This window comes from Helicoverpa armigera, chromosome 8, assembly GCF_030705265.1.
Source record: "Helicoverpa armigera isolate CAAS_96S chromosome 8, ASM3070526v1, whole genome shotgun sequence".
Taxonomy (NCBI): domain Eukaryota; kingdom Metazoa; phylum Arthropoda; class Insecta; order Lepidoptera; family Noctuidae; genus Helicoverpa; species Helicoverpa armigera.
Genome location: NC_087127.1, coordinates 12,205,527 through 12,232,369, shown reverse-complemented (window position 1 = coordinate 12,232,369; position 26,843 = coordinate 12,205,527). Strand labels below are relative to the sequence as shown.

At 38.4% G+C, this 26,843-nt stretch overlaps 2 protein-coding genes across 6 annotated transcripts in view; one reads left to right on the top strand and one right to left on the bottom strand.

Moving 5' to 3' along the window:
• The window catches only part of Ubr3 (Ubr3 ubiquitin ligase), a 63,548-nt gene that overhangs the window by 11,698 nt on the left and 25,007 nt on the right, over positions 1-26,843 (bottom strand). Inside the window, exons 10-18 of the mRNA XM_064035937.1 lie at positions 9,125-9,306; positions 7,437-7,561; positions 6,953-7,095; positions 4,259-4,422; positions 3,601-3,898; positions 2,943-3,132; positions 2,455-2,567; positions 1,939-2,013; positions 1,490-1,601 (exon numbers count right to left, since the gene is read on the bottom strand). Of these exons, the coding sequence (XP_063892007.1) occupies positions 1,490-1,601; positions 1,939-2,013; positions 2,455-2,567; positions 2,943-3,132; positions 3,601-3,898; positions 4,259-4,422; positions 6,953-7,095; positions 7,437-7,561; positions 9,125-9,306 (1,402 nt within the window). The remainder of the gene's footprint in view (positions 1-1,489; positions 1,602-1,938; positions 2,014-2,454; positions 2,568-2,942; positions 3,133-3,600; positions 3,899-4,258; positions 4,423-6,952; positions 7,096-7,436; positions 7,562-9,124; positions 9,307-26,843) is intronic.
• On the top strand, positions 10,037-26,689 carry LOC110379212 (uncharacterized). 5 transcript variants are annotated; one of them, XM_049838444.2, is made up of 11 exons: positions 10,037-10,263; positions 11,070-11,320; positions 21,550-21,691; positions 23,274-23,414; positions 23,703-23,917; positions 24,328-24,420; positions 25,011-25,138; positions 25,369-25,608; positions 25,697-25,828; positions 26,019-26,188; positions 26,415-26,689. In XM_049838444.2, exons 1-11 carry the CDS (start codon positions 10,071-10,073, stop codon positions 26,603-26,605), a joined length of 1,896 nt encoding a protein of 631 aa, XP_049694401.2. In that variant the 5' UTR covers positions 10,037-10,070; the 3' UTR covers positions 26,606-26,689. The 5 variants fall into 5 exon arrangements, with proteins under 5 accessions (XP_049694401.2, XP_021194432.3, XP_021194433.3 ...); XM_021338757.3 differs by lacking the exons at positions 10,037-10,263; positions 11,070-11,320 and adding an exon at positions 13,181-13,896; XM_021338758.3 differs by lacking the exons at positions 10,037-10,263; positions 11,070-11,320; positions 25,011-25,138 and adding exons at positions 13,196-13,896; positions 24,783-24,907.

Here is a 26,843-nt window from a genome sequence, read left to right as displayed (position 1 = left end):
ATATTAATATTATTTAATCCCGATGTATAAATCTGAAACGTTAGAATTAAATAATATTAATATAACCACGACAAAATCCGTAAAAGTACAAAAGTATAAAAAAATTGCTAACTAAATTAACTTTCAAAGCAACATTTCACCTTATCAAAAACTGCAAAACATAGAAAGAAAAATCCAATCTAGACACACGGCAGTGTGTCCGCCAAGTTCGAGCAAAAAAAGCGACACACCGGCCGTGGGTTATATTACACGAACCATTTCGGGCCAAATTCGACCCCCCTATAACTCAAAATCTATTTTATTTACGCATACCAAATTTCTAGTATCTGTTGAGAACCCCTCACATATCTAAAATACAAAATTTCATTAATATACCTATTGTAGGTCTTGAGATATTGACGTCAGAAAATCGCTATTTTTACTATACACTCACTGATTGACTGACTGACTGATTGACTGACTGACTGACTCACTCATCAAAAACCTAGACCACTTCCAGTGGTCGTATTGACTTGAAATTTGGCATGGAGGTAGGTCTTTATGTCAAGGTAAAGGGAAAAATCTGAAAATGGCCAAGTGTGAGTCGGTTTCAAAATAATGAAGGTGTTTTATACCCGGTGTAAATTTATACCCCTAAGGAACTAAAACGAAATTTTATCTATATTTATATAATATATCTTCGAATGGTCGTACCGATCTGAAATTCGTTACAAAGGTTTGTATTAAGTCAAAGTAAAGTAAAAATCTGATCTGAAAACGACCAAGTGTGCGTCAGTTTCGAAAATAACGAATGTGTAACTTTGATCCACGAACATAATATATGATAACATGTCATGTCAGTCAGTTGGTAAATCTAGTCAATTTAGTTAATCTAGTTCATTTCTTTGTAAGAAGCATAAATCTGAAAGATAGTATAAATGAGACATTTCCTTAACTAATTTAATCATAAGAAAAAAATACAATAATCAACCTTACAAAAATAAATGAAATCCCACCCAAAACAATAATGTGAAAGACTGCCAAGTTCGATAATATGGAAATGCTTCGCCCATAAAATAAGTGAGATCTGAATAAGTACCAAGTTCCATAGTTACATATACCTCAGTTCAAAATAGTTACTTTTTAATGATGTTACTTGGCAAGTTTTAATAGAAAATTAAATACTTGATTCATTGCGTTTAGTAGGTTTATAACAAGGTGTGTGAAAACTTGCCAAGTAGCATCATTAAAAAGTAACTATTTTGAACTGAGGTATATGTAACTATGGAACTTGGTACTTATTCAGATCTCACTTATTTTATGGGCGAAGCATTTCCATATTATCGAACTTGGCAGTCTTTCACATTATTGTTTTGGGTGGGTTATTCACACTTGAAAAAACTATAATTATTCACACTTTTTTTCTTAAAATTAACTGTTGTGTACAACCCGATTGTTTCTTAAACTCTAAATATCACCTAAGAATTTCACAATATAAGATTTTTCTTACCATATTCAATAGGTACAGGCGGTGTGTCCAGATCAGAGGAGGTGGCGATGGCCAGACTCATCTCATGGTCAAACGATTGTAAAGCTAACGCTTGACTGTCATCCGTTACGTCCTGCATAAACACAAATAAAACTTAATCAAAATATTGGTTTCAATGAAACTGTAATTACTAAGTTCACTAAATAAGGAACTAAATAATTAGAAAATCAAAATTCAACCACTAGGCGGCCAAGTGATAATGAAGACAATATAAAAAGATTATACACAAATGCTAACAATCAAAGTCAAATTTCAAATAGGCATTTAAGAGCTCTTTCGAAACGTCAAGCTATCACCAAGAATAACTAGAAGGAGGTCAGATAGGCAGTCAAATACTGGCTGCATCTAGTTCCTTCGCAATAGAAGGCTAGACAGATGATAATTGCAAGTGATTTGCTCAAAATTCGTACCTCTAAAGCTCGGATTTGTGGCGCATCACCACCGCCGTCCGATTGGTCATCTGTCATAGAATCACCACGAGCAACCTGCGACAATTTAATAAAATCAATTGAAGCACAGCAAACAGCTACCATAACCAATCTACAGGACTAAAGATATTGTTTGAAACAAATTAAATCTACATATAATAAGTAAGAAAGAGGTAAAAAGTTATTTATTGAAACAAGACTGAAAATCAGCTTTTGAAGGTACATTTTACAAAGGAACTCAAAAATGTATCAGACTTCTTAACTTTCTATGTGTTTAGCTGGCAATAAAAATTGTGAAATAGCACTCTAGCAACATATTTCTGTTTGTATGATTTAAAGAATCGGTTGTAATTAATCTTCTTCTTCTTGGCGAGTCGATGGCAACTTAAATTTTGGAGGCCCAATATTTCGCTACGCATACGGCATATAATAAATCGCACACATATTAAATATAAAAGGAAATGAGATAAAAAAGGAATGATAGAGGTCTAAACTCACTTGCAAAGATGTGGGTACAGCTAGCGCTGTGCTTGTGGCGGGTATCGATGTCGATGTAGTAAGCAGTGGTATTCGCGTTGTCTCGTTCTCTGAAGGTTCCCATTCTGTGTCACCTGAAAAATAAGTTATGTTATTGAAGACCGAGATTGAGTGTAAAAGTTCCATTGTAAAAGGTCTGACAAAGGGTCTATCGAGCGCTGCCGAGAAGGCTAGGGGCTAGGGTTTAGGGTTTAGAGCATGTCAGCTAAGCTCTCTGTTTTTCATTTAAATTTCATTGGATTACATACGCCTAGCGACGCGCGGGATTACAGTATTTGTTCCTAACAGTAAACCTTTCTCTTTGATCACTTTATCTGCTAAAAAAAAACACATGTAAATCGGTTGCTAAGTTTTGAATATTTAAGCGTACAAAGGGACAACGGGACAGAAAAAGCGACTTTGTTTTATACTATATAGTGATTAACATTATTTTATAAGTATATACTTACTATCAGAATGATGCTGATGCGTATACTGCGCAGGCGAGGCGGCGGGCGGCGCGGGCGGGGCTCTCGCGGCGGGTACACTGGCGACCACTGTCCTAGCGTTATCGCATACAGCGGCCCCGGCGAACGCGCCCAGCAAAGGGACGCCCGACACGCTGCCGCCGCCAGCGGAGCCTGCTACCATCACGTCGTGCTAGAGGAGAAAATTGCGTTTAAATGATGGTTGATTGTGTCTCAGCTAAAATGTTTATGTGTGTATAAAGTTATGGAAATTAATGCTGTATAATTAAAGAACCGTTTATAGAAAAGAAACCGAATCGGTTCTGAAGTTTTTGTATGACAGAGAGTTACAAGTAAAATAATGATGATAGACTAGAATCTTGTTGTAATTGGATTTCTTGTAGAAGACGAATAAGAATATAAAAATAAAATTAAAAAGAAGAGACATCACATGGAGAATCGTTCCGTTTTGCTGCGTGGCGTCTTGTTGCGGTGTTGCCAACAATTATACTATGTACCTTGCAATATTGCGATGCTTTTTGGGTTGGCGGGCGGCGCAGCACGAAATCGCTGGCATCTTCTAGTATCGTCGCGTCGCATCTTGGTATTAGCTGACTCTAAAAGACCATTGACAGAACCATCGTATATCTGATATGCTCACGTGGTGCTGCTGCTGGCGCTCGGCGTGCAGGTCGGCGGCGACGTGCAGCAGACAGACGGCGAGCGCGAGCACGTGGTCGGGCGGCGCGTGCGGCGCGGGCGCGTCGGGCGCGCGCCGGTGCACGCCGCGGTGCAGCACGCCCAGCAGCGCGCCGTGCAGCACGCCCGACGCGCAGATCACGCGCGGGTCGCCGGCGCCGCCCGGGGGCGCCGAGGCAGGACGCAGCGGCGGCCACAGCACTCCGCTGCCCGTTTTCGAAGGTTCTGTTGAGCCTTCCGCTTTTTGTTTTTCGCGGACGCTGTGTAAAAGAGTAGATTTTAAAGTCAATGCAATATTTGACGTAAATTTTTTGAAATATCTGCAGCCTCCACCACCAACCGTAAATAAATAAAACGACAAGTCGGTCTCAATATCTAAATCATTGTATGGAGCAGAACGCTAATAAAAAAATTGCTCTATCTTTCTAATACATTTTTTATGAGCTACCCCTGTGATATTAGCCCAAGGCATCAGCCTTTTCATAGAAGAAAAATAGAACACAGTAAAAGCAATAGTGCAACGCACATCTTACAAAAAGTTAGCCCGATTATCTGTCCTACAAACAGTTTGACATAAGCGAGCAGCTTAACCCTGTAAGTCACATTACACATTTACTCACTAAGTAGAATATCTCTCCATGGACGCGTGGAAGTCCCTCCTGTGGACAGCACGACGCAGCACGTGCAGCGGGTCGTAGTACTGCTCCCATACAATCGGCTTCGGCACGAACAGACCCTGCTCTAGGTTCTCCGAGCCTTTCGGCGGTGGACGGTATGTGGACAACTATAATGGAAGACAGAAAAACGTATGTTGTAATGAAGAATCCAAGGAGATCCCCCTTGAATGTAGATAAACTGTTTGCATATGCAATCTGGTCCTAACAGTAATCTATACATATAATAAATCTGTAAAAAAACTGAGTCTGTACATTGAATATATTAAAAAAATAATAATTGGGTGGGGTTTAGAAACAGTAATGGAGCACAAATCCAAAAAAAAAAATTCTGTCTGTATGTCTGTTTGTTTGTACACGCTAATCTTCGGAACTACTGGACGGATTTCAATGATTTTTTCTTTGTTGTATCAGTATTAAGCCTGGTCAACATATAGGCTATAATTTACCTTCGAAACTTGAAGACCTGATGCAGAACACCAACAGACCAACAAAACTATAAGAGATACCAAAATGGTGCCATAGCAAAAATTTTTTCATGTGATGAGCATTTACAGCTGAGATAATAAATTTTAAGATCTGGAACACCTGATGTGGAACACCAAGAGCCCAGCTTCTCTGTACCATATACAGGTATGACGTTTTAGCAAAAGTTGTTCAATTTGATAAGCACTTTCTATTGACTTATACAAATTGAAGATCTAAAACACCTGATGTGGAACTCCAGGGGCCCAGCTAGACTATAGCATATAGAGGTATGACGTTTTAGCAAAAGTTGTTCAATCTGATAAGCACTCTCTGTTGACTTATAAAAATTGAAGATGTAAAACACCTGATGTGGAACCCCAGGAGCCCAGCTAGACTATAGCATATAAAGATATGACGTTTTTGCAAAAGTATATACATCGAAGATCTGGAACACCTGATGTGGAACTTCAAGAGCAATACTACACTTGAAATGTATAGAAACGAATGTTATGAAATAGGTATAGTGACACAAAACCGACGATTATCCCTTTATACACTATAGAAATATGAACTCAAGGACAATCCCCGGTGGACGTCGTTAAAAAAAAGACTTGGGCTATTGTGATGGGATGCTAATGGACTAGGAATGGGGAAACTACGGGAACTATGGCACCTGCCGATGACAATGTATTAGATACATGTAAAAATTGCAGGTGGAGACTTCGCCAGCTCACTTACTGGGCCCCCGGGAATCAGTCACTGAATAGCAACAAGAGGACAACAGGGACATGAGCGGCTGAAGTGTGAGAATACCTCGGCGGATTTTAAACGCAGATTACGCGCTCCCTGTGGACCACGAGGCATCCTCCGAGCAGGGCTACTAACCCTGCTCTAGCGACTCCACTCTGGACGGCCAAGCCAAGCCAGAGTCTTGAGACCTAACCCCATCATGGTTCACTCCGACCGGCCGGAGATGGGGGCAGTATACTCTCCCTGGAGAACTCAGTATATATAATATAGCCCCGCGGGGTGGCTACTCCCCGTCATCAGCCTCAGATGTCCTGCGGTGCTTATATCTCAGTATTATTGTCGTTATTATCTCAAGAGCCTTTGTCCCAATTCTGTTAGAGTCGACTTCCAGTCACGATGCAACTGAGTACCAGTGTTTTACAAGGAGCGACTGCCTATCTGACCTCCACAACCCGGTTACCCGCTCAACCCAACACCCCTGGGTAAAACTGGTCACACTTACTGGTCTGACTACCCATAACGACTGCCAAGAATGTTCAATGACAGCCGGAACCTACAGTTTAACATGCCTTCCAAATAACGGTCATTGGTATCCAAAATATACGTAGAAAGTACCTACATATGAACTTAGAAAAGTTGCATTGGCAGGTACTTGCCAGACCTGGAATCAAAGACGCACGCTCATATTTGAGAGATTGGTTCTCTGCCCACTAAACCACCACGACTTCCACTAAGTCACCACGACTTTGTCATCTATTTAATGTTTTTTACGTAATGATACGTGTAATATTTTTGCCACACACAACTTAAATGCGGACTAATTAGAATCACCACTTTGATCCCTATGGTCGCGTCTATTGCGGTTCAGTTCTCAGCGTTTTGTTTAGTCTGCTGTGCTTTTGCCGTTGAAGTACAAAAATTAAATATATGGAACGTTTCTAATGCGTATTCCGTTGTTTTAAGTCAACGGGCTCTTAAAATTCAATATCAGACGATTAAGATCTTTGATTTTGCTGACCCCGTAGTCGCTGGCATAAGGGACAGGATCCGCGTACGAAGTCGCGGGCAGAAGCTGGTCAGAAATATTTTCTAAGCATGAAATGAATTACACGTAAGTTAATTTGGACGATATCGAATAAATTTTATTTGAGTGCTATATGTTGTTATGATGTGAACATTATTGGAATGTAGTAGTGAGTAAACATCTGAAAATGTAAAAATTCAATGCCTACACAGAATCCTAGTATAAGAAGAGGACAACTAAAAAAATGGACTGCAGATGGATCTACATAATGAGTTTTACCCCCGTCGAAAGTCGAAGACCCACTTTCGTTTGGCAGAAGATGAGAAAAATGAGCAAATCTAAGAAGTAGTTAGTTACATTAAACAGTCTTATGATGATGAATCTGTATATAACCTTACCTCTTTGAGCACAGTCTCGAAGTTCCTAGTGTGCGCGTTGCCGGATCTCTCAGGCATGAGTTCTAGTAGTTGTGAGTGCGTCTTGTCGCCAGCAGCTAGCAGTGTGCTCACTTCCAGACGAGACTGTGTAAGCTCGTCGTTACCTTTGTAAGATTGAAAAATAAATTATACGTTGATCCATCTTAGTTCGTGCAGAATTTCTTATTTCACAATGACGCAGTTAACAGTTTCTACTGCACTTTCTATTCACTCAAGTTTTGAACAAAGACAATGTAGAAAAATGTCTCTCAATCACGCTTTAACGGCTGATCGGATTTTTAAAAACTAAGCAGTAGAACAGCTTATACATCAGAATTACGTATATGCTACTATGTATCCTTACGAGGGAAGTACTTCCATAATCCAGAAACGAGCTGAAGCTACTTTTTAATAATTTGCATTTGAAGATATCACATCATCAGCACTAAAGAAGTTCATATCTTACCAAGATTAGTTCTAGAAGACACGAGTATAGCGAGGAAGGTGAGCAGGCCTTCCACCATAGCGTCCTGTTCGGCAGCCTGCGCGGGAGACATGGGCATCATGCTCAGCCACTCGCGACAGCCAAACCTGTGGGAAAATATATTACTTTTATTATAAGCTGTCAATTAACGGTTAATAGCTCTGTGTGAGAGGAGGCCAGTGTCTAGCAGTAAAGAGTACCGCACACGACTAACGTTTAGTCGGCCGATAGTTGTCAAAAAAATCTGATGATGATGAAGCTTTGCATTTTGGTTTTAATTAAATCGAATGTATCATTTTACGATATTTTTTGTAATTAATTTATGCCTTGTTATGTTATTTGATATTTTCGATTATGAAGGAATGAAAAACCGATTGAAGAATGTCTATGTCCTAAAGGAGTTCTAAGAAAGTCTTTAATGATGCATAAATGCATAATTTCCTGTTGTTATACTTAGATAAGGTCCTACGGATGTTAATGATCCTGCAGTTTATCGTATCAGCAATAATAAACAATGCAAATGCAAGTCTCAGAAACGAAATATCAGGACTTTCCCTGATTTTGCAGTGGTGTTACCACAATTAAAAATATTATTTATTTTCAAACAAATTCAATATTGATAATGGTAACAGATACAAAAACCTAATTATAGTATGACATCACAGAGTATTTCACAATTCGGAACAAAGAATAGGGGATTACAAAATTAAGTCAACATCCGGCTTTGACCAGTCCCTAACAAAATAAGCGTCAATTCCGAAGGGTCACCCCGATTAACTTAAATAAACGAGTCTGATTCAATCAAATATGACTGACACATATTGTTACTTATATCATACGATTATTTAACAACCAGGGTAAAGAACAAAGCGTTGTTGTAAAAATATTCCTGAATCATATCGTTTTTTGTTTCAAACAAAATGTGTCTTTGAGACTGGACTTTCCTTAGTTTAGTATTAAACAGAAGAAACGTGACTGGTGCGGACTGAACAGTGGTCATTTATTTGAAGTTTGTGATAGGACAAGTTAGTGTTTTAACGTACATTGTAAATAATTTAGTGCTAAGTTTTTGCGATAGTAGTACAAGTAAGTAATGGAGCATACATTGTTAATATTTTTATGTGTGTGTGACTATCTAAGTATCCGCAAGTTTACTGATTAAAACGGGTAAAGAATCACCAATACTAAGTTAAGTTAAGGTCGTCAGTTTGAGTCGCATGATATGGCAACACTGCTTCTTAGATCTAAGATCCCGCGCAAACATTCGATTATGCGATTATAAGTATTTGTTTTTAGTAATATCTCAGTTTTTATTTAGTACCTATAAGTGTTCATAAATAATATCAGATGAGAGTCATTGCTCTTTAAACGATCATTGGTTAGCAGTTAATGCCAGCATGATAACACATTTCTCATATACCTCCTACTTTCACAACATAAAATGAGTCCCATAACGGTTTCTAAGTCCAAACTTAACGAATTGTATAGTTTCTTAATAAATTGGTACATGTGCATACATGTGAACAAATACTGAACTATAATTTTACCACATCGTCAATACGGGCTATAGATCTCTTAGATTAAATTTTGAAATTGGTTCTTAGTTCTCTTGTAGGAGGTTCTCGTATGTGTATTTGACAAATTAACCAGATTAGTTAACAAATACTCACATATCAATACACATATCGAGGAACTGGTCTGCGGGCAGATGGGCAGCGCACACCTGCAGCCAGTAGATGTCCATATCCACCATGGAATTGCAGAAGTTCGCCTGTATGTACGTCATCGCTTGCCCCTTGATCTGCAGCCCGTTGCGCACCCATACTCCCGCCAGGATCTCGTAGAACAGGCTCTGTGGAAGAAAACATATATTTATTAACTCATTCATACTTTTTGCACACTTTGTATAATGGCGGAATTTAGACGATTTCTCCCAGTATACCTTTGGGTGCATACATATTACATTTGCTAGGGGAGACAAAGAAATAAGAAAAGAAAACAAGCAACGGTAGCGATTCTGTCAATTTTCTACAGATGTATTATTATTATTATATATTTGTAAATGTAGAAATATTTCTAGACTTCTACGGCCTGATAATGTGTAGCCATGGTAACAATTAACTCCTTGAATGCCGTTTATTATAAAGCAATAGAAAATATATTGTGTCGCGTGTATCTGCCCCCGACATAAATGGGTTATGAGGTCGTTTTTTGTAGACGAAGTAAAAAATCTGGATTTATGTCTTATGCATGCTGAACCGAATAAAAAAATATTTAAAAGTTAAAAGTAGTTTAGGTTTTAGATGATTAAAATTTTATTTGTTGACATTTCGGGAAGACTAAATTCGAATGTTAGATATTAATGTACATACTAGGTATGTACATTAAATTGTAATGCTGGTTTTTTCTTGGAGACTTCCAAGTTATATGCTCTCGCTACACCACTAGAAATTGCAAGTGCGAGCCGGGTGAATATCGCAAGATACAAAGGTTACAAAGTTCAACACTGATACCGATCCTTTGTTCCTTTTATTATAACTTAGTTTATCAGTATTCCTTGCAGGCATTGTCATGGCTGGACGTGTTACTTTGATATATTTAATACTCCTTGGTGCAATGGTGGCTAGCAATGATGAAGAAGGAATACTTAAAGATGCAGAGCAATTTGTCTCGGAATACTATTCATATGAAGCGACACAAAACCCAATGCTTATTGCAAAATATCATGAAAATTATATGAAATATACTGAAGAAAATTTGGAAGATCTGATCACGAAGAATCCTGCATTAGAAGTATTGATGACTCGAGGTAAGGGAGTTTGTAATTATTTTTATATTTTCATGTCTGTCGAACTTATCTGTGCTAGCAGGCAATTAGCCGAGATTGACCCGAAACAATCGTCCTTTATAAAAGACAGTAATTATGTATTGTTTACATAGTTCAGTAGCTATTGAGACTAATTAACGTGATTAGTGAATAAGTAGAATTAATTACAAAAATTCTACTAGGTTTGGCCTGAAAAGTTTTTGTTCATTGAGTAGTTGGTCTAGTGAATTGGATTAATATCGGATTGGAAGAAAATAATCATGAATTTGAAAGTTATAATTATAACATGTGAGCAAAATTATGCTTTCTTTTTAGTTTTAGGCTTTTTAATAGATCGTCATCTGCCGAGCCTTTTCCCAACTATGCTAGGGTCGGCTTCCAGTCTAACCGGATTCGACTGGGTACTATTGTTTTACAAGGATCGATTGCCTATCAGACCTGCTCAACCCAGTTACAAGACAGTCGGGACCTACAGTTTAATGTGCCATCCAAAACACATTCAATGGTGTCCAAAACATACTTACAAAGTACATACAAACTTAGAAAAGTTGCATTGGTACTTGACTTACCCGGAATCCCATATCCCATGGCCTGGTACCATACTTGAGAGGTTGGTTCTTTACCCACCAGGTCACCACGATTTTTTTAAATAGAATACTTTTTAATTAAAATGTAAACATGTGAGTATCGGTATTTTCTTAGTCGTACCACACAATAAATATAAAATGCAAGTAATGTATAAACAAATGCCTTACATATTTATAAGGGAACAATATAATTAATTCCAGCGCAAGGATTGCTGCAGATCAGATTGTTACAATGGGCTGACGTCATTGGTCACATAGCTATGGTAGACCATCAGCTGACGAAGTACACCAAATCCATGGCAGATATTACGTCAGATACGCTGGTGGACTATGCACAATGGCTGGTGTCTTATGACCACACAACTATACCTGGACTACTGGATGAATTGCATAAGTTGGTTGTACCATTGTTCACCAGCCAAGGGGTGTTACAGCTGGCTTACCAATTTTCGGTAAGTTATTCTGCTAATTTACAGGTCGTAACCGCCAGGGTAATTTATTTGCGAGGCAGATCCCTCGCCGTTATACATAATTGTATAGTAACATCGCATGGACTTAGAAATTGGGCATGCTTCGACTTTCCAGTGTGTATTTTAAGACTTGATAAAATTAAGCAAAATATGGTAAAAATATTCAACATCCAAACGTGATGATCAGCTGAACACACATGCATGACATAAAATATACAAGGGAACCATTATACGTGTTACAATTCGAGGTCATACTTGCAATTTTGCACACGTTGATATTTAGTAGGAGGATAATAATAGGTTTCTAGAAAACGAATCAGCTCATAGTGATAGCAAAAAGCCTTTTAGTTGAGTCAGTTGCCTATCAGCGTAAAACGCAGTTAATTACCGTAGTGCAACGAATGCACCTAAATAAATATTTGAGTCCTACTAATAATATAAAGTGGCAAAGTTTTTTGGGCTGCTTGGACCATAAAGGCTTTGAAACTACTGAACCTGTTTGAAAGATTCCTTCACTTTTGAATAGCTCAGCTATCCCCTGGTAACATAGGTTGCATTTTATCCAGGTACGGAGATAAATTACTTCAGGATGCTTGTAAAACCGCGCAAAACCGCTTCAGTACAGAACAATACATCGCGATGAGATATTTTTATTGAAAGGCGTAGTAAATACAAAGATTATTCATCAATTACAGCCGCGAAGGAGTAAACAAGACATTCTTGGCCGTGCCAGGATGTAAACATTGACAAAGTATGCAGTTGCAAACTTTTTGTTTGTCTTACGTACACATGCCTGCGGAGCGATTGGTAGCAACGAAAATGACAATTAATATGACTATTTTAATGACCTAGCTAGATATATAAGACCAACTAACTTGAGCCTCTTTAGGGCTTCTTTCTAGGATTTAATATCAATATGCCAAAAAAAATGCTGAGCACTTCTAAGGGCACCCACTGACCCACTTTTCACACATCATCAAATAAAAGGAATTCAAAAGCATCACATTTCAGTTTCTCAGGATACAGGACCACACCGAATTTAAAGCTATAATACTCGGTCATCATATCGCATTACTGCTCCTTATAACAGGAATGCTACATCGTACCAAATTACGTGTGGGAAGCATTATTTGCACCTACGTTTTGTGTCTCTATACCTACATATTTAGCATAATTCCATTGAAGTTACAAAAAAATATTTTCTACCTACTTGTGTCTACAAAAATATTAAGAACGATACTACCTAATCATTTACATACTACTAACACCCTTTTCGACCCTTCTTAAAAATTCCGATACAAAAAATCCTTTATCATCCCAAGTTTGGGGATTGGAAAAAAATGGGTCATTCTACGGCAAAGAAATGGAAAGTGTTCCAAATTGTGTTTGTTTATTGTGGAGGCGCGGCAAACGACTTGACAATCGCAGTGTTGCTAGTGGTAGGAGCACTTTCCCTTGTAATGGGGATTTTATTGTTTCTTAAGCAATATTTTCCAATACCGAAGTTAATCAATAAATATTGCAATCACAATTTTTAAAAGGATCCGTAATTAATTCAATTTATATAGTTAATAGATTACTAATTGAAGGTTTAATTATAATAATAATTAGGTGACTTATTATAAACTAAACACTGAAGATAAGAATAATGAATCACTTAGACGAGATAGTTATAAGAATCATTGACTAATACAGTGCTAAACAAGACCCCACCATTGAGAACGAGCGAGAAACGGTAAAAATAAATGAAACTTGTTCGGTCAGTTCTATGGTATCATACGACTGAGTCAGTGCCTAAGCGCGTTATTGAATTACGGGTATTACGTATAGGCCAACAGAAAACTGTTTCAAAATTATTGTTCTACAAATTAAGTTTAAAGAAAGTGAATATTATTTATTGTGATTTTGGTAATTTGTGTAGTGCAGTGGCAACCCCACGACCTCGAGCGGGCTACATCAGTGGGTGCGCGTCAGCCGCCATGTCCGTTCGACGCGTGCGCACCTTTCGCGTGCTTCTTGTTCTACTCGTATTGGCGAACACATCGCGCGCACTAGTCGACGAGGTCCTTGACGTTATCAAGCTAGGCAAGGAAGTAGGTGAAGAGGTGCTAAACTCCTGGGATGTGTTCGGGAAGCCTTTCAATGCGACGGGCGGCGTCGACCTGCCGGTGGTCCGCCGCCGGGAGCGGGAGATTTTGGCGCGACTCGCGGTGGTGTCACGGTCCATCGAAAAACTTGAACTTGGTGTGCAGAAAGTTGGTGCGGTAGCACTGTTCTTGGCTAAGAAAGGAAATAAGCCGACACGGTTGGAGCTACGATTGCACGAGATGTCGGACCTGTTGAACCGAGTGTCATGGTCCAACAGGCAGATGCGGGAATATGTGGGGCTCCAGGAGGAGTTGGAGCGAAGTACTTTACAGGACTTTGCGGAGTGGTGTGTGTCTCATGACCCTGGCGCGTTGCCGGGGCTGCTGGAGCGCGTGCACGCGTTAGTTGTGCCTCCGCATAAGAACTTATTGGGACGAGGGTTGCTGCAGCTGCTGATAGATGATGTCAAGGTTTGTAAGCACCGTAGCACATTTAGTTACAAACAAAGGCACATCTGATCACGCCACGTTTTTTCCGAGTCCTTTGAAGTGAAACAATAATCACAGGCATGAATTGTCGATTCGTATCATTATTATTAGGTTGAACGGCGGTGATGCGGGTACACATAATAGACGTTACACAAATTGAAGAGAGGCTTCGTTTCAATGTCAACTGTTGCGTGACTCATACGCAGCGGTTTAGAGCATACAGTAATAAATTATTTAACGTTTACTTTATTGTTATTATGCAGGGGAATAGACAACTGTTGTGCTGTCGACAAGGTCTAAGTACTTTCACTTGTGCAAACGGTCGATTGAACTTAGCTTCCATAATGTTTTAGCTACCGTTAATATTCCTCGTCTTTAGTTTTATGATGCAAATGTATTATAGTGACGTAAAAGGCACGTAACGGTGTATGTACAGAATCTGTTTCGCGTTAGTTTCACAAGCTTCAGACAGTAGGCGTTGTTTTATTCGACTTGGTGTCTGTAAGGTATTAAGCAAGACGTACGGTCATCCGGTTGGTAACTTTTTTACATAGTTACTAACAAATGACTCATTTATTATTGCTTTAATACATAGGAGGATTTATTGTTAAGTAGGCGAGAGGCCTGTTAAGGCGTGAGTAATGAATAACTTACTACAAGTAGAATTAGGTCATTGACCTTATTATTAAGTTAATATTCAATTATGTAGCAATTCACACACTGACTTCTCCGTAACTATTGAGCGGGTTTTTACAAGTATACATAAGAGAAAGCAACGAGTTTCCGAAAAATATTCATCGATTATTGGTAGACGGCCTGATTTTATCATCTGTCACACACGAGATGATTTGCTAACTGTAAAGGATGACTCATAAGGGTCAAACAACTCAGTCTGGGCCGTGGGGTTCAACTCCGCTGGTCCCAATAACTGTATCCTTGACAAAAGGATAGACACTCGCCATATTCGTCACAAGCAGTGACCAATATAACTTGGTCCCTTGGTCATATGATTGAACTTTAACACCCCTTTGACAAAAGGATGTGGGAATCAAATCTGATACAGATATGTTCGTTGTTTTTTGGTTGATACTTGGACAGTTATTCGATTGTTATATTTTTGATGACCTTCCTTTGTGTGTTGGGCATTGTACTAATATCGATGGGTTTGTACATGGAGGGGTGATAAAAGCGGTATATTTAAGTAGACTGATTTTCATCTGTTTGGTTTCATGTGTTAAAATATGTGTGCAGTTTCATAGAATATTTATTTATATTCAGCACGCGTTCGAAATATCAACATGTGTTAGTGTTACGATCGTTATTGTGTCAATGACTTAAATTACTCAGTGTGTGAGTGTTATTATATATTTGTATACCAAAACTTTAATCAAAACATCATTCTGATTCCTCCGCATCACATGCCCATTCCATGACTGTTGATTTCCACGTAGGTTTTCGTACCTTTTTACTGCAGTCTTTACTTTACATAGGTACGTATTAACTTAGTTGAAGGCTAACTATTTGTAGAATAACAAGAAGAACTAAAAATAGAGCTAATGGGAACATGTCATCGACAGGCAAAAAGTTCGAAGGTTTAATGAGTTTTCTATGTTATCAATTTATAACTACCGTGAGAAATGTATCGAACAATACGTTGTATAACTTGTGAGAATGCTGTCAATTCAACATTAAAAAATAACATGTCAATAGTTTTTTTAGTTCACTTGTGGGAAATTGTTATAACATTTATTGGTTTATTACTAGAAATAGGAGTAAATTAAAGAATTATTTATAGTTCAAAATTAAACACGTATTCGTCGGTCAACAGACATGACTGCCTTGATTATTGAGCAGTTGTATCATGCGCATGTGTTAGGATATTTCAATCGTCTTTTTTGCATTATTAATGAATGATCGATAACGGAAAAACATCTGGAGTTATCGGAATAAGCTTGTACAGTTAGTGGCATAGAAATTTCTATGGTCCATGCATGACTCTGTGGCTTGCCGGCAAAATAAATACAAATGTAAAAATTCGGTCTAACTAGCAACAATAATGATATACAGACTTGTACATCAGTAGGTACAGGCGGACTGCGAAGTTTTAGTAACAGGAAAGGGGTCCTGTTTTACTCGGAATCCTGTGTGTCAATCGGTCGCTATTAGGAACAGTTCTAAAAAGAAAGGACAACTCCACGGAAGGAACGTATCAGCGTACAAAAGCGTCACCCATTGATTTGGGCATAAACAATACAAGTTGGAGGTTCACGATATCGGAGGATGCGATAGAGGTCGTATCATATCCTGCAGTTACTTCCTCCTGGCATTGACCTGGTATCATAAACAATGCATTTGTGTTCAAGTGCATTCAAAGTTCCAATAATTGAAAAGTTAGCTTTCAAGAATTATGAAAAATAACCCCTGTGTCATTTCCAAAAAGGTCAAATGCTTGCTTGGCTAGATTAGAAACTTAACACTGAAACTTAGGTAGTTATGATTGTTAACTCAATATTTATATGTTTGTAATGGTATGACCATTATTTTTACCGCGGGGTAAAAATAACCCAAATATCACATCTTAATCAAACAAGTATTTAAAACAAATCAGGTTTGACTCATCAGCCAATTTTGCTTTTACAAACAAAGACTTGTAATCTGAGTTAAACCTGTTTGTATACAATACATGGTCAGTCCTCGACTCATAATATTCTGTAAAAGGCAATCTCTTGATGAATCATTATAAGAACATTCGGTTTCTACATCAAAGCTTTGGAAATATTTATTTACTTGGTAAAGAACAAAAGATTTTTGTAAATAAAAGTCAAGTTCCGAGAGGACTTGTCGCGCCCGGATAATCAGCAGCCAAAATAAAAATTGTGTTCTCTAGCTATAAAATACCTGAGTACCAAGCATTTTAATTGGTTTAGTCAAGATATGAATAAAGCTGATTGAATAAAATTAGTAGATAGGTAGCACTCCATATATGTACAATATTTTACAAAAAATTAAGAACAATATAAAACCAGAGAGTTAAAGTAAAGCATTCTTCAAAGGTATGCACAAGATATTAGATACGTTCTTACAGTAGGAAGGTAATTAGCAGAAATCATGACACAATGCTTTGTCTAGGCGTTTCGAGATTATGCAGAATACGGAATGTAAACAGCAGTCAGTTTAACTTTTTATATAAATAATTGGTATTTTCTGCATACTTAAAATTTTACAGATGTTCGTTTTAAAAATGAGGAGTTATGGGTAAGCTTTTTTCAGAGACGAGATACTAAAAATCCGCTTAATTTATTTAAAGGCACACTTACAATTTTTTATTAACTCGGTAATTAAAGTTTTGGACCTAGTGGCAGCGTTCGTTGGATGTTTTAGGGGTCATATTAAACCATAATTAGACTTGTCGAAAATAATATCATATTTTTGGTTATATTCTATATATATAAATATTTCTTTCTTTTTTTCTTTACATAGATTATATGAAAAACTGCACCTACCACTGCTATTTCCCCACCACCCAAAGGTAGACTGGGAGAAAACGCCTAAGGCGTTAAGTCCGCCATTGTACTGTTTGTGCAAAAAGTATATAAATAAAATAAATAAATAAATAAATTCGTCTATGATTACATAACCAAGTACTAGCCAACTAGCTGATAGTTCATAGTACCAGTTCACAACATGCACTTTAGTGTCAAACGTCACAACTATATGCAACGCCCCATAACACAGTGACTCTGGGAGCGACAGCGCTCAGTAATTGGCGCTTCCTCATAACGCAGAACACTACACCGGTGTCGTATCAATGAAAATATTGTTTTTATGGCACGGGCCTTAGGGCTGGGACATGGTAGTTTTTGTTGATCGATATTTTTCACCTATATTTTATTTTGTGAAGCTGGATTTTCAAGTGCTGCTTAAAGTAAGCAAGGTATTCGTTTAAACTGCATAATTTCATGATTTATGGATATTAATAGTTTTGCAAATTCTTTTTTTCATTGTGTAATATCAGAGGTATTTTATTTGTTTAGATGTCAGCATGCGGAAATGGTTAGAATTCATAGTATAAACGTAACAATGCAAATAATATTGTGACCATTATCTAATGTCATTATGCGTACTTCTCGCTGACTCATAAATACCCCTTCATTAAATAATTTCTGTTAGGAATGGCTGGCAAAGCAATAATTAATTAGATATATTCATTCCAATTATTACACTAAGTAATAAATCGCGTAATTATAATTAGTTAAAAGTAAATTGTTAATTGAAATTATTTAGGTCTAAAATTACCAAAATTAGTGCTACGCCTTATATGTATCAAACAATATATCATAGTAAATTATCGTATAAAGTACCTATTGATTTCAGTACGTGATAGATAAACAAACGACGCTTAAAAAAAAATCGCGTCACCGAACTTTTTGTCAGGAATGACTCAGACACTCAGTCCGGAAGAGCAAACTTTACGTTCAGATTTCCAAGACAACCTGTTTCTACGAAGCTAGTGTTTCACAGAACTCAACAAAGAAAACTTAAGACTCGCATTTCAATGTGTGTGTAAAAAATATAGCAACGTATGCGACATATTGCGCGGGAGTTGCCAGCTGACACCGCACATGTAATGAACAAATAATAATAACAATGCTTCTATTACCAACATATGTAAAAAATCTAAAACGCACAATTTTGTGACTTATTCCATCGCGATAAGACTCGAATTGGACACAGATTTGTTATAGCACGGCTAACAGTATTAACATGCGGGTGCGTAGGGATGAACAGAAAGCGTGTCTTATCGATATCGATACAGTTTGATGTGATGATGTAAAGTGTAAATACGGTCAGCTGTTTCCAATTAATAATACGTAGCTAGATGAAGTGTATAATTAATATTTGTGTGCAATTGAGAAATCATGAAAACATTTTCAGTTTTTTTTTATTATTTTTTCTATAAACAAAATCTAATCAGAAACAACTGCGAGGCTGTATACAATTAAACATGTCCTTTAACTCATGGTGACACCGATAAGAAACAATACAATTATATTTATACGCCTCTAAGGACAAACACGACGATAGGAAATGAATTAAAATGCTTGAAGAACGTATTAAGAATTTCATTTTCAATTGTTACGGCTTTCGGATAGTACGTATTCATTGTTAAGTTTAATGAAAATCCAAAACATCGAGACACGAGTATCGAGCTTACGCACAGCGCGGCCCAGCACTATCGCGACCCCACTCACTGCGTTCCGTCGGTCCCCTCACTTCGCGTCAGTCAGTGTAACTCGTGCCGCGTCACAAAACGTTTCACATCCAGTGCCACAATGAAAATCGCAGCGCTTTCTGCGCTGTTCGCGATCGGTCTAGCCACCGAGCTTACACCGACGGACTTAGTGCGACACAAGTTCTACGATCTAGAAGAGGAGTTATGGAGGAACGTCACGGACCCGATGTGGCGGGACTCCGGCCTTGGCGGGGACGTCGAACTAACAAAGGCATTTTACGCTTTGAACGATCAGATCGAGTTAATTCCAAGGCCTAAGAGGCTGACGCTCAACTCGTGGTTATGGAACAAAGTGTCGGAAAAGCTGCAGGTCATTGACGGGTTCTACAAGAACTTCATAGAGTTCGTGAGGCACCAGGCGACGCCGGGGACCGTTCCCGCGCCAGTTAAAGAGTGGCTGGACATGGCCGAGTCTGTGCTGATGGACCCTAAAACGTCAGTGGCCCAAGCCGTGAGAAAGATTCACGCTTTCTTGGAGCACGGCGATTTATTCCGATCTGCTCTGCAGGTAATGTTTGTGACTAATAACTATTACATAGATACGGGGTAGATAGACAAGAACGACGGAAATTCGTGCTATATAATGTTTGGTAATGTGTTACGAGCTACTGTTTATCGTAATACAATCGAAATGTTTACACTGCTTCTATAATAACATGATATTTTTTTTTTGTAAACGTCGCATTTCTGTGTCTTGTTTGTATAGTGTATTGGGTAATCGTATTTTGTTCGCGAAGCAATGCCCTCATTATTGCTTGCTTGCTGTGACTACCGCAAACATTTGGAATATCAAAAAGCAGGTTATACTAATTGAGCACATGCTCGTTATGCCTAAAAGTATAAACAAACGGCTTTTTGAAATTGAGTTATAAGTATGCAATTAAATCGTCAGAATGCCTGTAATGAACGAATGTACAGTAATTAATACATGTATTTGCAAATTAAACTTTAGTAGGTAGAACATTTTCACCGTATTAATATTCTTGGAGGCACACGGCTTTGAGGGTCGTTAAAGGACGAAGCGTGAAAGTTGTTAACTATAATATTTATAACCGTTACAAAATATCAGTTTCATTGTACTTTGCTGTAAACATTAACCATTATAGATTAATGTGTTATTAGGAAAACGTTGCATATTACACCGGAAGCCTTAGGAATGCAGGCAGTTGATTACCTCGTATTCGTCATTTAATCAGCTGTTACATATGCATTTTATATGCTAAGGTGTCACATAGCTTTTGATTCACCCTGTTCTTGTCACGTAAGTCTAACCTACTTTGACTTAGCTACACAAAACCCGCATAGGGAAAAAAATCTCGCAAAATATTTATGCTGTTACATGCATCTTTAGGTACCTATTACGAAACCACCGAGAAAGAATTTGTCTGTTGCATTATGTACTGTGGGTGTAAAATATGTTGTAAAGAGGTACAACACTAAAGCCAGTTAACGACACTGTAAATACAATACCAGATAGGTTCTTAAAATACTAAGCATTATTTCTACTAATCCTTACTAATATTATAAGTGTGATGCAAAAGTAACTCTGTCGCGCCAAAACTACTAACTTATTTAAGTCAAAGGACACATATAGCCTAGGGCCTCCTAGGGCCTCAGAAAGGACATAGGCTACTCTTGACCCGGTTACGGGACGACGCAACTACTCTTTTACAGTTGACACTAACCAGTGGGGCATAAAACATTTTATTAGTAACACAGCTCAAGCTAATTAGACCAATTAAACGCACATGATTAGCAGTATGAGGACAATGGGTGACCATCACGCAACTATACATAAGTAAACATACCTCTTTACTTTAAATTCAAAACAAAGGTCAATAACAGGAAAATTGTCGGCCATTTTATTTGTATTAAAGTAAGGTCTGAGAAAATAACGGTATCGATATAAATGTTGCTAACACCTAATCGGCACTGTTGACAATTCCCACAGGTGTGATAACTTAGGTATATCAAGTTTATTTGGAAATATGACATCATTGTATACAGAGAATTATGACTGTCATTTGAAGCAATTTTAGTTTTTTAGGCTAGTATGTAGCTTGTCATTAAAAGGTCTGAATTTTCGGATAAAAACTCCTGAGTCACCTTTCCGCAGATCATGAGAACGTCTCTCTAGCAAACAGCGCAAATAATATTGCCATGTCTTTCTCTTTCAAAATAAAACCAGACTAACGTGGACTTTCGCAGGCCTATAGAAAACAAACGCGCTACACTGAACGATTTTACCGCAACCAATCCGAACAAAAATCAACCTTATTACAAGCACATTAAGCTCCACAATTCCCTACCACACTTAACAAAATACTGTCTGTCAATTTCAGGAGGAGGACTCAGACGTGTGCGACCTTCAAATGTCTCCGCATCAGCTGATCTACGATATGTACAACACCATAGCCCTGACGGAGATCAAGGGGTACGCCATGATGCAGTTCTCTTGGATGCTGCTCAGGATATACGGACGAGGTAAGGATCCACATCTATAAGTTACGATTGAAGAGATATGTGTGCTGAAAAAGTGGTTTTCCCAGATTTGGGATAATAAATTGGTCGGTGAGTGACCTAGAGTGAGCAATGTCGACAAGTTATACTAACTAGCTGTACAGGACGTACTTGGTCGAGGAATTTTCAATCTTATTTCAAAGAACAAATTAAAGGCACCCCAATGTAGTAATTAGCAGGATAACTACGTAGATTAAAATGGAAATAGATGCATTAATTGATATAATATTAAAATTTTATGGCAAAAGGAAATTGTATTAGAGTGATTGTTACGGAAGTAATTACAGTCATTATTTATTAAGCGAACCCCTATAATAGGAAAAGGCCTATTAAAAAAAACCCGCAGATGTTCACTGCTGGTCAATTAAAAGTAATTGAAGAGATAATAATTATCATAACAGTAATGACTATGCTATTTATTATTTTTATAAGATTAAAAACGAAGGAACAAAAATAAACACGATTTTCTGGGAAACATATAAAAAAGGCTCAAACAAAGATATTTATAAAAAGCTCGGAACATGACTAAAACGTATCACAATTGAGTCACAGCGGTGCGCATGCGTCAATGTACATTTTTGCTATCAGTAAAGTGATATGCAAAACATTACATTAAACAAGCTATCATGTCGCTACTGAATGTGAATTCCGCTTAATTTATGCATGTTATGTACAACAAAAGTAGTAGTATTCAAATTAAAGTAAAGTATGTATTGTTTTGATCACCTTGTACTTAGGTATTTTGTACACAAGAAACATTAATCTGGACAGTGGTTAAGCTTCTTTCAATAAGAAACAAACTTTGAATAAGCCTTACTTTTTAAGACAAAAAGATCAATGAAGGCAAATTAGAACAAAGCAATAGGAAGTAAATAAATAATGTTAATTGATTGGTTGATCTTCAAGAAACAAAGTGACCGTGCCATACTGAATAACAATCAATTTGCATACAAGGTAACATTTTGTTTGCGTTACACTTGTGACATATTCATTCATCATCATCGTCATCATCATCAGCCTATCGCAGTCCACTGCTGGACATAGGCCTCTCCAAGTGCACGCCACTGAGATCGACATATTCATTAAACCCTACAAATTAAAATATTATGTCAGAACTCGGAATAAATACTATTATCATATTTTATATAATTTTTGTTGTTTACCGCAGCTGTTCAGGCTAGTACTGAGAATAATACTAACGTCATAAGACCACAAGAAATAAAAAAACATTATGTAGTTATTATAATTTTTATCTCGCAAGTGCAATACACCTAACATTGCCCTCGTTATGACTAATTGCTAGAATTAAGCAAATAACAACAATAAGTATTACTGTAATATTATATCTGTTGTTATTGCAAAACATGTTCAGCAATTATTTTCCGCAATTATGAAATACTTTAAATATGGGTAGAATAAACAATGTGATTCATTTAAAGAGGCAATCAATGTAGTTTACTACATTTATTTTATTTATTTGTAGCCCCAACTTCTTGGTACTTGTATTAAAATTTAAAAGTAATGCATTAATGGTATATGTTTTCAGGTAATTTCACACAAGAAGCAAGCCTGACGAGGCAGAGGTATTCAGAGAGAACTGGACAAACAGCCAGCGCGGCGCGAGCGGCTTTGGCTATGGCGAAGCGAGACTTGTACAGATGTGACCCCCCTGTGCACACTAGTGGTGGTAAGTGGTACTGAGCACTAATATTTACTAGACTTTAATAACTAGAGTTATTGATAAAGCTTAATTGAGGCAAGACTGGAAAACCTAGGCAGATAAACAAAATCTCAAGGAAATTCCTATACAAACATGTTTATCTTTTTTCTTTATTATTTAAACCGAAAGGTTAATCACTTGTTTTTATTTATTTTATGCTCCTTAGAGAGCAATTCTTGTAAGAAGGTAATTACACTATTGTATCCGTGTTATTTGAAAGGTCTATCGTACTAAAACTGCTTATTTTGTTTCCAGTTACCTACGCTGAAGTGACGCGCCTACTCCAAGGCTACGTGGAAAACGAGGTGGACCTGAACGGAGACGGCACGTGCAAGGAGAACTGCGCCTTCTACACCCTGACTGAGAACCACGGCTGCTACAAGGAGCAGTTCTGCTCTAAGCAGGACAAGTGCAACGGCAGGATCATCGACTGCCAGTATGTGGATTCCGACATGTGGGTCTGTCCTGCGGTAAGTCTACCTCACATAATATCATAAAATGCTTGAAAATAATTAAAATGAAACAAAGAACAATCTGGAAATAATATACTAACTCGGTACGCTCGCAGAGTAAAATTGCTTTAATTAATGTGGAGTCATATCTTTAAGTGTCCCCGTCTGATTATACCGTTGGTATAATTAGCGTGAAACTACACGAACAGAGTTCATGCAGACAAAGGAAATAAAAACGTTAGCTATTATGACCAAAGTGGAACAAAAACAACAACAGAAAAATATCGAACAAATATTTTCATTTTAAAACAGCAATCTAGTAAAGTAGCCGTGACCTCGTTTGTAAACAAACAAATCACGATAATTCATCACGATCGGCTATATTACTGCGAGGATATTCGAATAACTGTGTATGTTGAATTTTACAGAGCTACAGCAGTCAAAGAAGGTACGAATGGATCGAGTATGAGAACGGACGCACTTTGGGAAGGGTCGGCAGCTGCAGACTCGGGACGACCAAGGTGAGAACAATTTGACACCAATATTTGACCCCACGTCGCTATCACAGGACGTAGCATTAATATATTGGCTCCAATGTTTGTATATTGGCGACATGCCTACAGTTTGGAGAGCAATCATTATAGCGTGGCTTATCTGCCAGAGTTGGAGAGTAGTTAATGAGGTCAGATGATTAAGGAAACTAATCAGAACGCAAACACGACACCGAGATGAACTACAGAACGATACGTGAATCTGATTATGTAAGACAGAGATTCTCCTACAAATCTGCTGCATTTTTTTACATTTACCTAAGTTTTTTACAGCATGTCATAAACTAAGACCGTTAATAATGACCCCAGTCTAATCGAGTGGACATGCCCAGGTTGACTCGTGGTGGCGTTGGTTGTTCTGGCACTGTTCGTACTGCATGTGCCTGTGCGATGACGCGACCCGCTCGCATCGCTTCTTCAGTCTCCGAGAAGCCACATCAGACATCGCCAACAACAAGTTAGTCCCTTAAATGTCCGGGTCACCCGCACACTTTTAGGGACACTCTAAAACTTCCTCCCAATCAAGTCAAAAGTCTTTAATGTAAATTTTTCGTTCAAAGGTCGACTCCTGGTGGAGATGGACACTAACTCACTGCTCGTATTGCTTTTGTCTGTGCGAGGACGATGCCAGCGTGGCTGAACGTTTCTTCAGCTTGCGAGAGGCCTTGGCAGACATAAAGAACAACAAGTCAGTACTTGGGAAAGCGGAGGAGTTCAGACTAAATTGACACGACCACATTTGCTTTCGTTGTAAATACCGCTTTCGGGGACTACACATGCAGTTAAACTTCCACTTCTGCCAAGTCGGTCTTAATCTCATCTTTCGTCATATCTTGTGTTAACAGCATGGGTGTGCGGGTGGACTATTTGTTTCCACAATACTTAGTTAGATGCTCTAACATCAGCTATATTTCACAGGGTAGTGACAGGTATCCGTTTAGTGAAGCACGGCAAAGTGTTCCACATTCAGATATACCAAGGGAAGCTGGTCGAGAGGGGTTTCGTGGAGTCTTCGGAAGAGGTGGTCGCGCAGGCGTTCGACCCGACGCAGCCAGGCATCATAGAGGGAGTTGACTACCACACGCTGTCGTATGAAAAACGAGCCATTGATCTGGACGAGCTAGATTCACCTGCAGGACATGTTTTAACTGGAGCCAGGTGAGAAGACCTCTTCACGAAGATGTTATTCCAACCATTTTTTATTTATTTACAATGAACAATATTAACGGATTATTATCTTCCACAGATTCCGAATGATCGGGGCCCATCTACACTTCGAAATCCGGTCCACACCATTCAACTACACGACAGGCAAGCTTTCACCGGACAGGAGTCAATGGATCAGCAATGATAACACTGAAGGATCTTATACCCCTAGGTAAGTCAAGACCTTAATTTACAGATATACCTAATGACTTCCTTGTCCCATGAACCGTGGACAGTGAAATGGTTAAGTATGGTTTGCAAGAAAATCCGAAAAAAAAAAATCCTGCTGCAGCAGTTGGGCTGTAGTTTCAAGGACTAAAGGACAAAGGGCTTGATAAACTATGTTATTATTTTTATTCCAGGTCACGGCTGGAGCTCCACAAGCCAGACATCCCGACGCGCGCGCACACTTCACTACGCATAGACTCACAACACGACCAGTACATAGAGTTCACTCATTCGGACTTCGACGCAGACGCGGCCCAGAGCACGGTGCCTTTCGTTGATATCCAGCCGGTTGTGCCCTCTAAAGGTACGCGACTATTTATTTATTTTGGAAACGCATTACACAAAAATATATACGATAAAAATTCCTGAGTGGAAATCAGGGCAATTTAAAGTTAACTGACATAAGCTAGGGACTCTGTGATTGGGGTACGTTAGTGGAGGCATGTGTAACCTGACAGTTACGTAAGTTATTTGGAACGGTTGTTTTTCCTATAGGTAGAATGTTAAAAGTAAAACTGTTTCGTCCACAGCCCTCAATACCAAAGGAGCCACCCTGATCAGCGGAGCGGGCTTGTACCACAGAGGAGCGCGGGGCTCCGGGGGCTTCATCGGCGCCAAGCTCATCACCTACGACTACTCCAGACATGTGAAGGCCGAACCACCACCATCCGAGTTCGTCGACGAGGCAGAAACAACCGAATTTGTGCCTATCGTCAATTAGAATACAGTTCAATTTCATATACTCATTTTATTTTGTAATGTAGCGTAATTGTGACTTTTTGATAATACGTATTTTTTAAGTCTTGTACTGAGTTTTATTTCGTGATACTCTTGTAGTGAACGTACAATAGGGTGTGCGCAAAGGGTGTTATTTTCAAACAAGATACGTAACTGTTTACTCTTGTTTACGTTAAGAACTATGTGTAAACGATGACAATATCCTTTGGGCTTGTGAATGG

Coding starts and splice junctions, on each gene's coding strand:
- LOC110379212 (XM_021338757.3), top strand. CDS start 13,318: ATGTCCGTTCGACGCGTGCGCACCTTTCGCGTGCTTCTTGTTCTACTC. Junction 13,897..21,549: donor TGCTGATAGATGATGTCAAG/GTTTGTAAGCAC, acceptor TGTCAATTTCAG/GAGGAGGACTCAGACGTGTG. Junction 21,692..23,273: donor GCTCAGGATATACGGACGAG/GTAAGGATCCAC, acceptor ATATGTTTTCAG/GTAATTTCACACAAGAAGCA.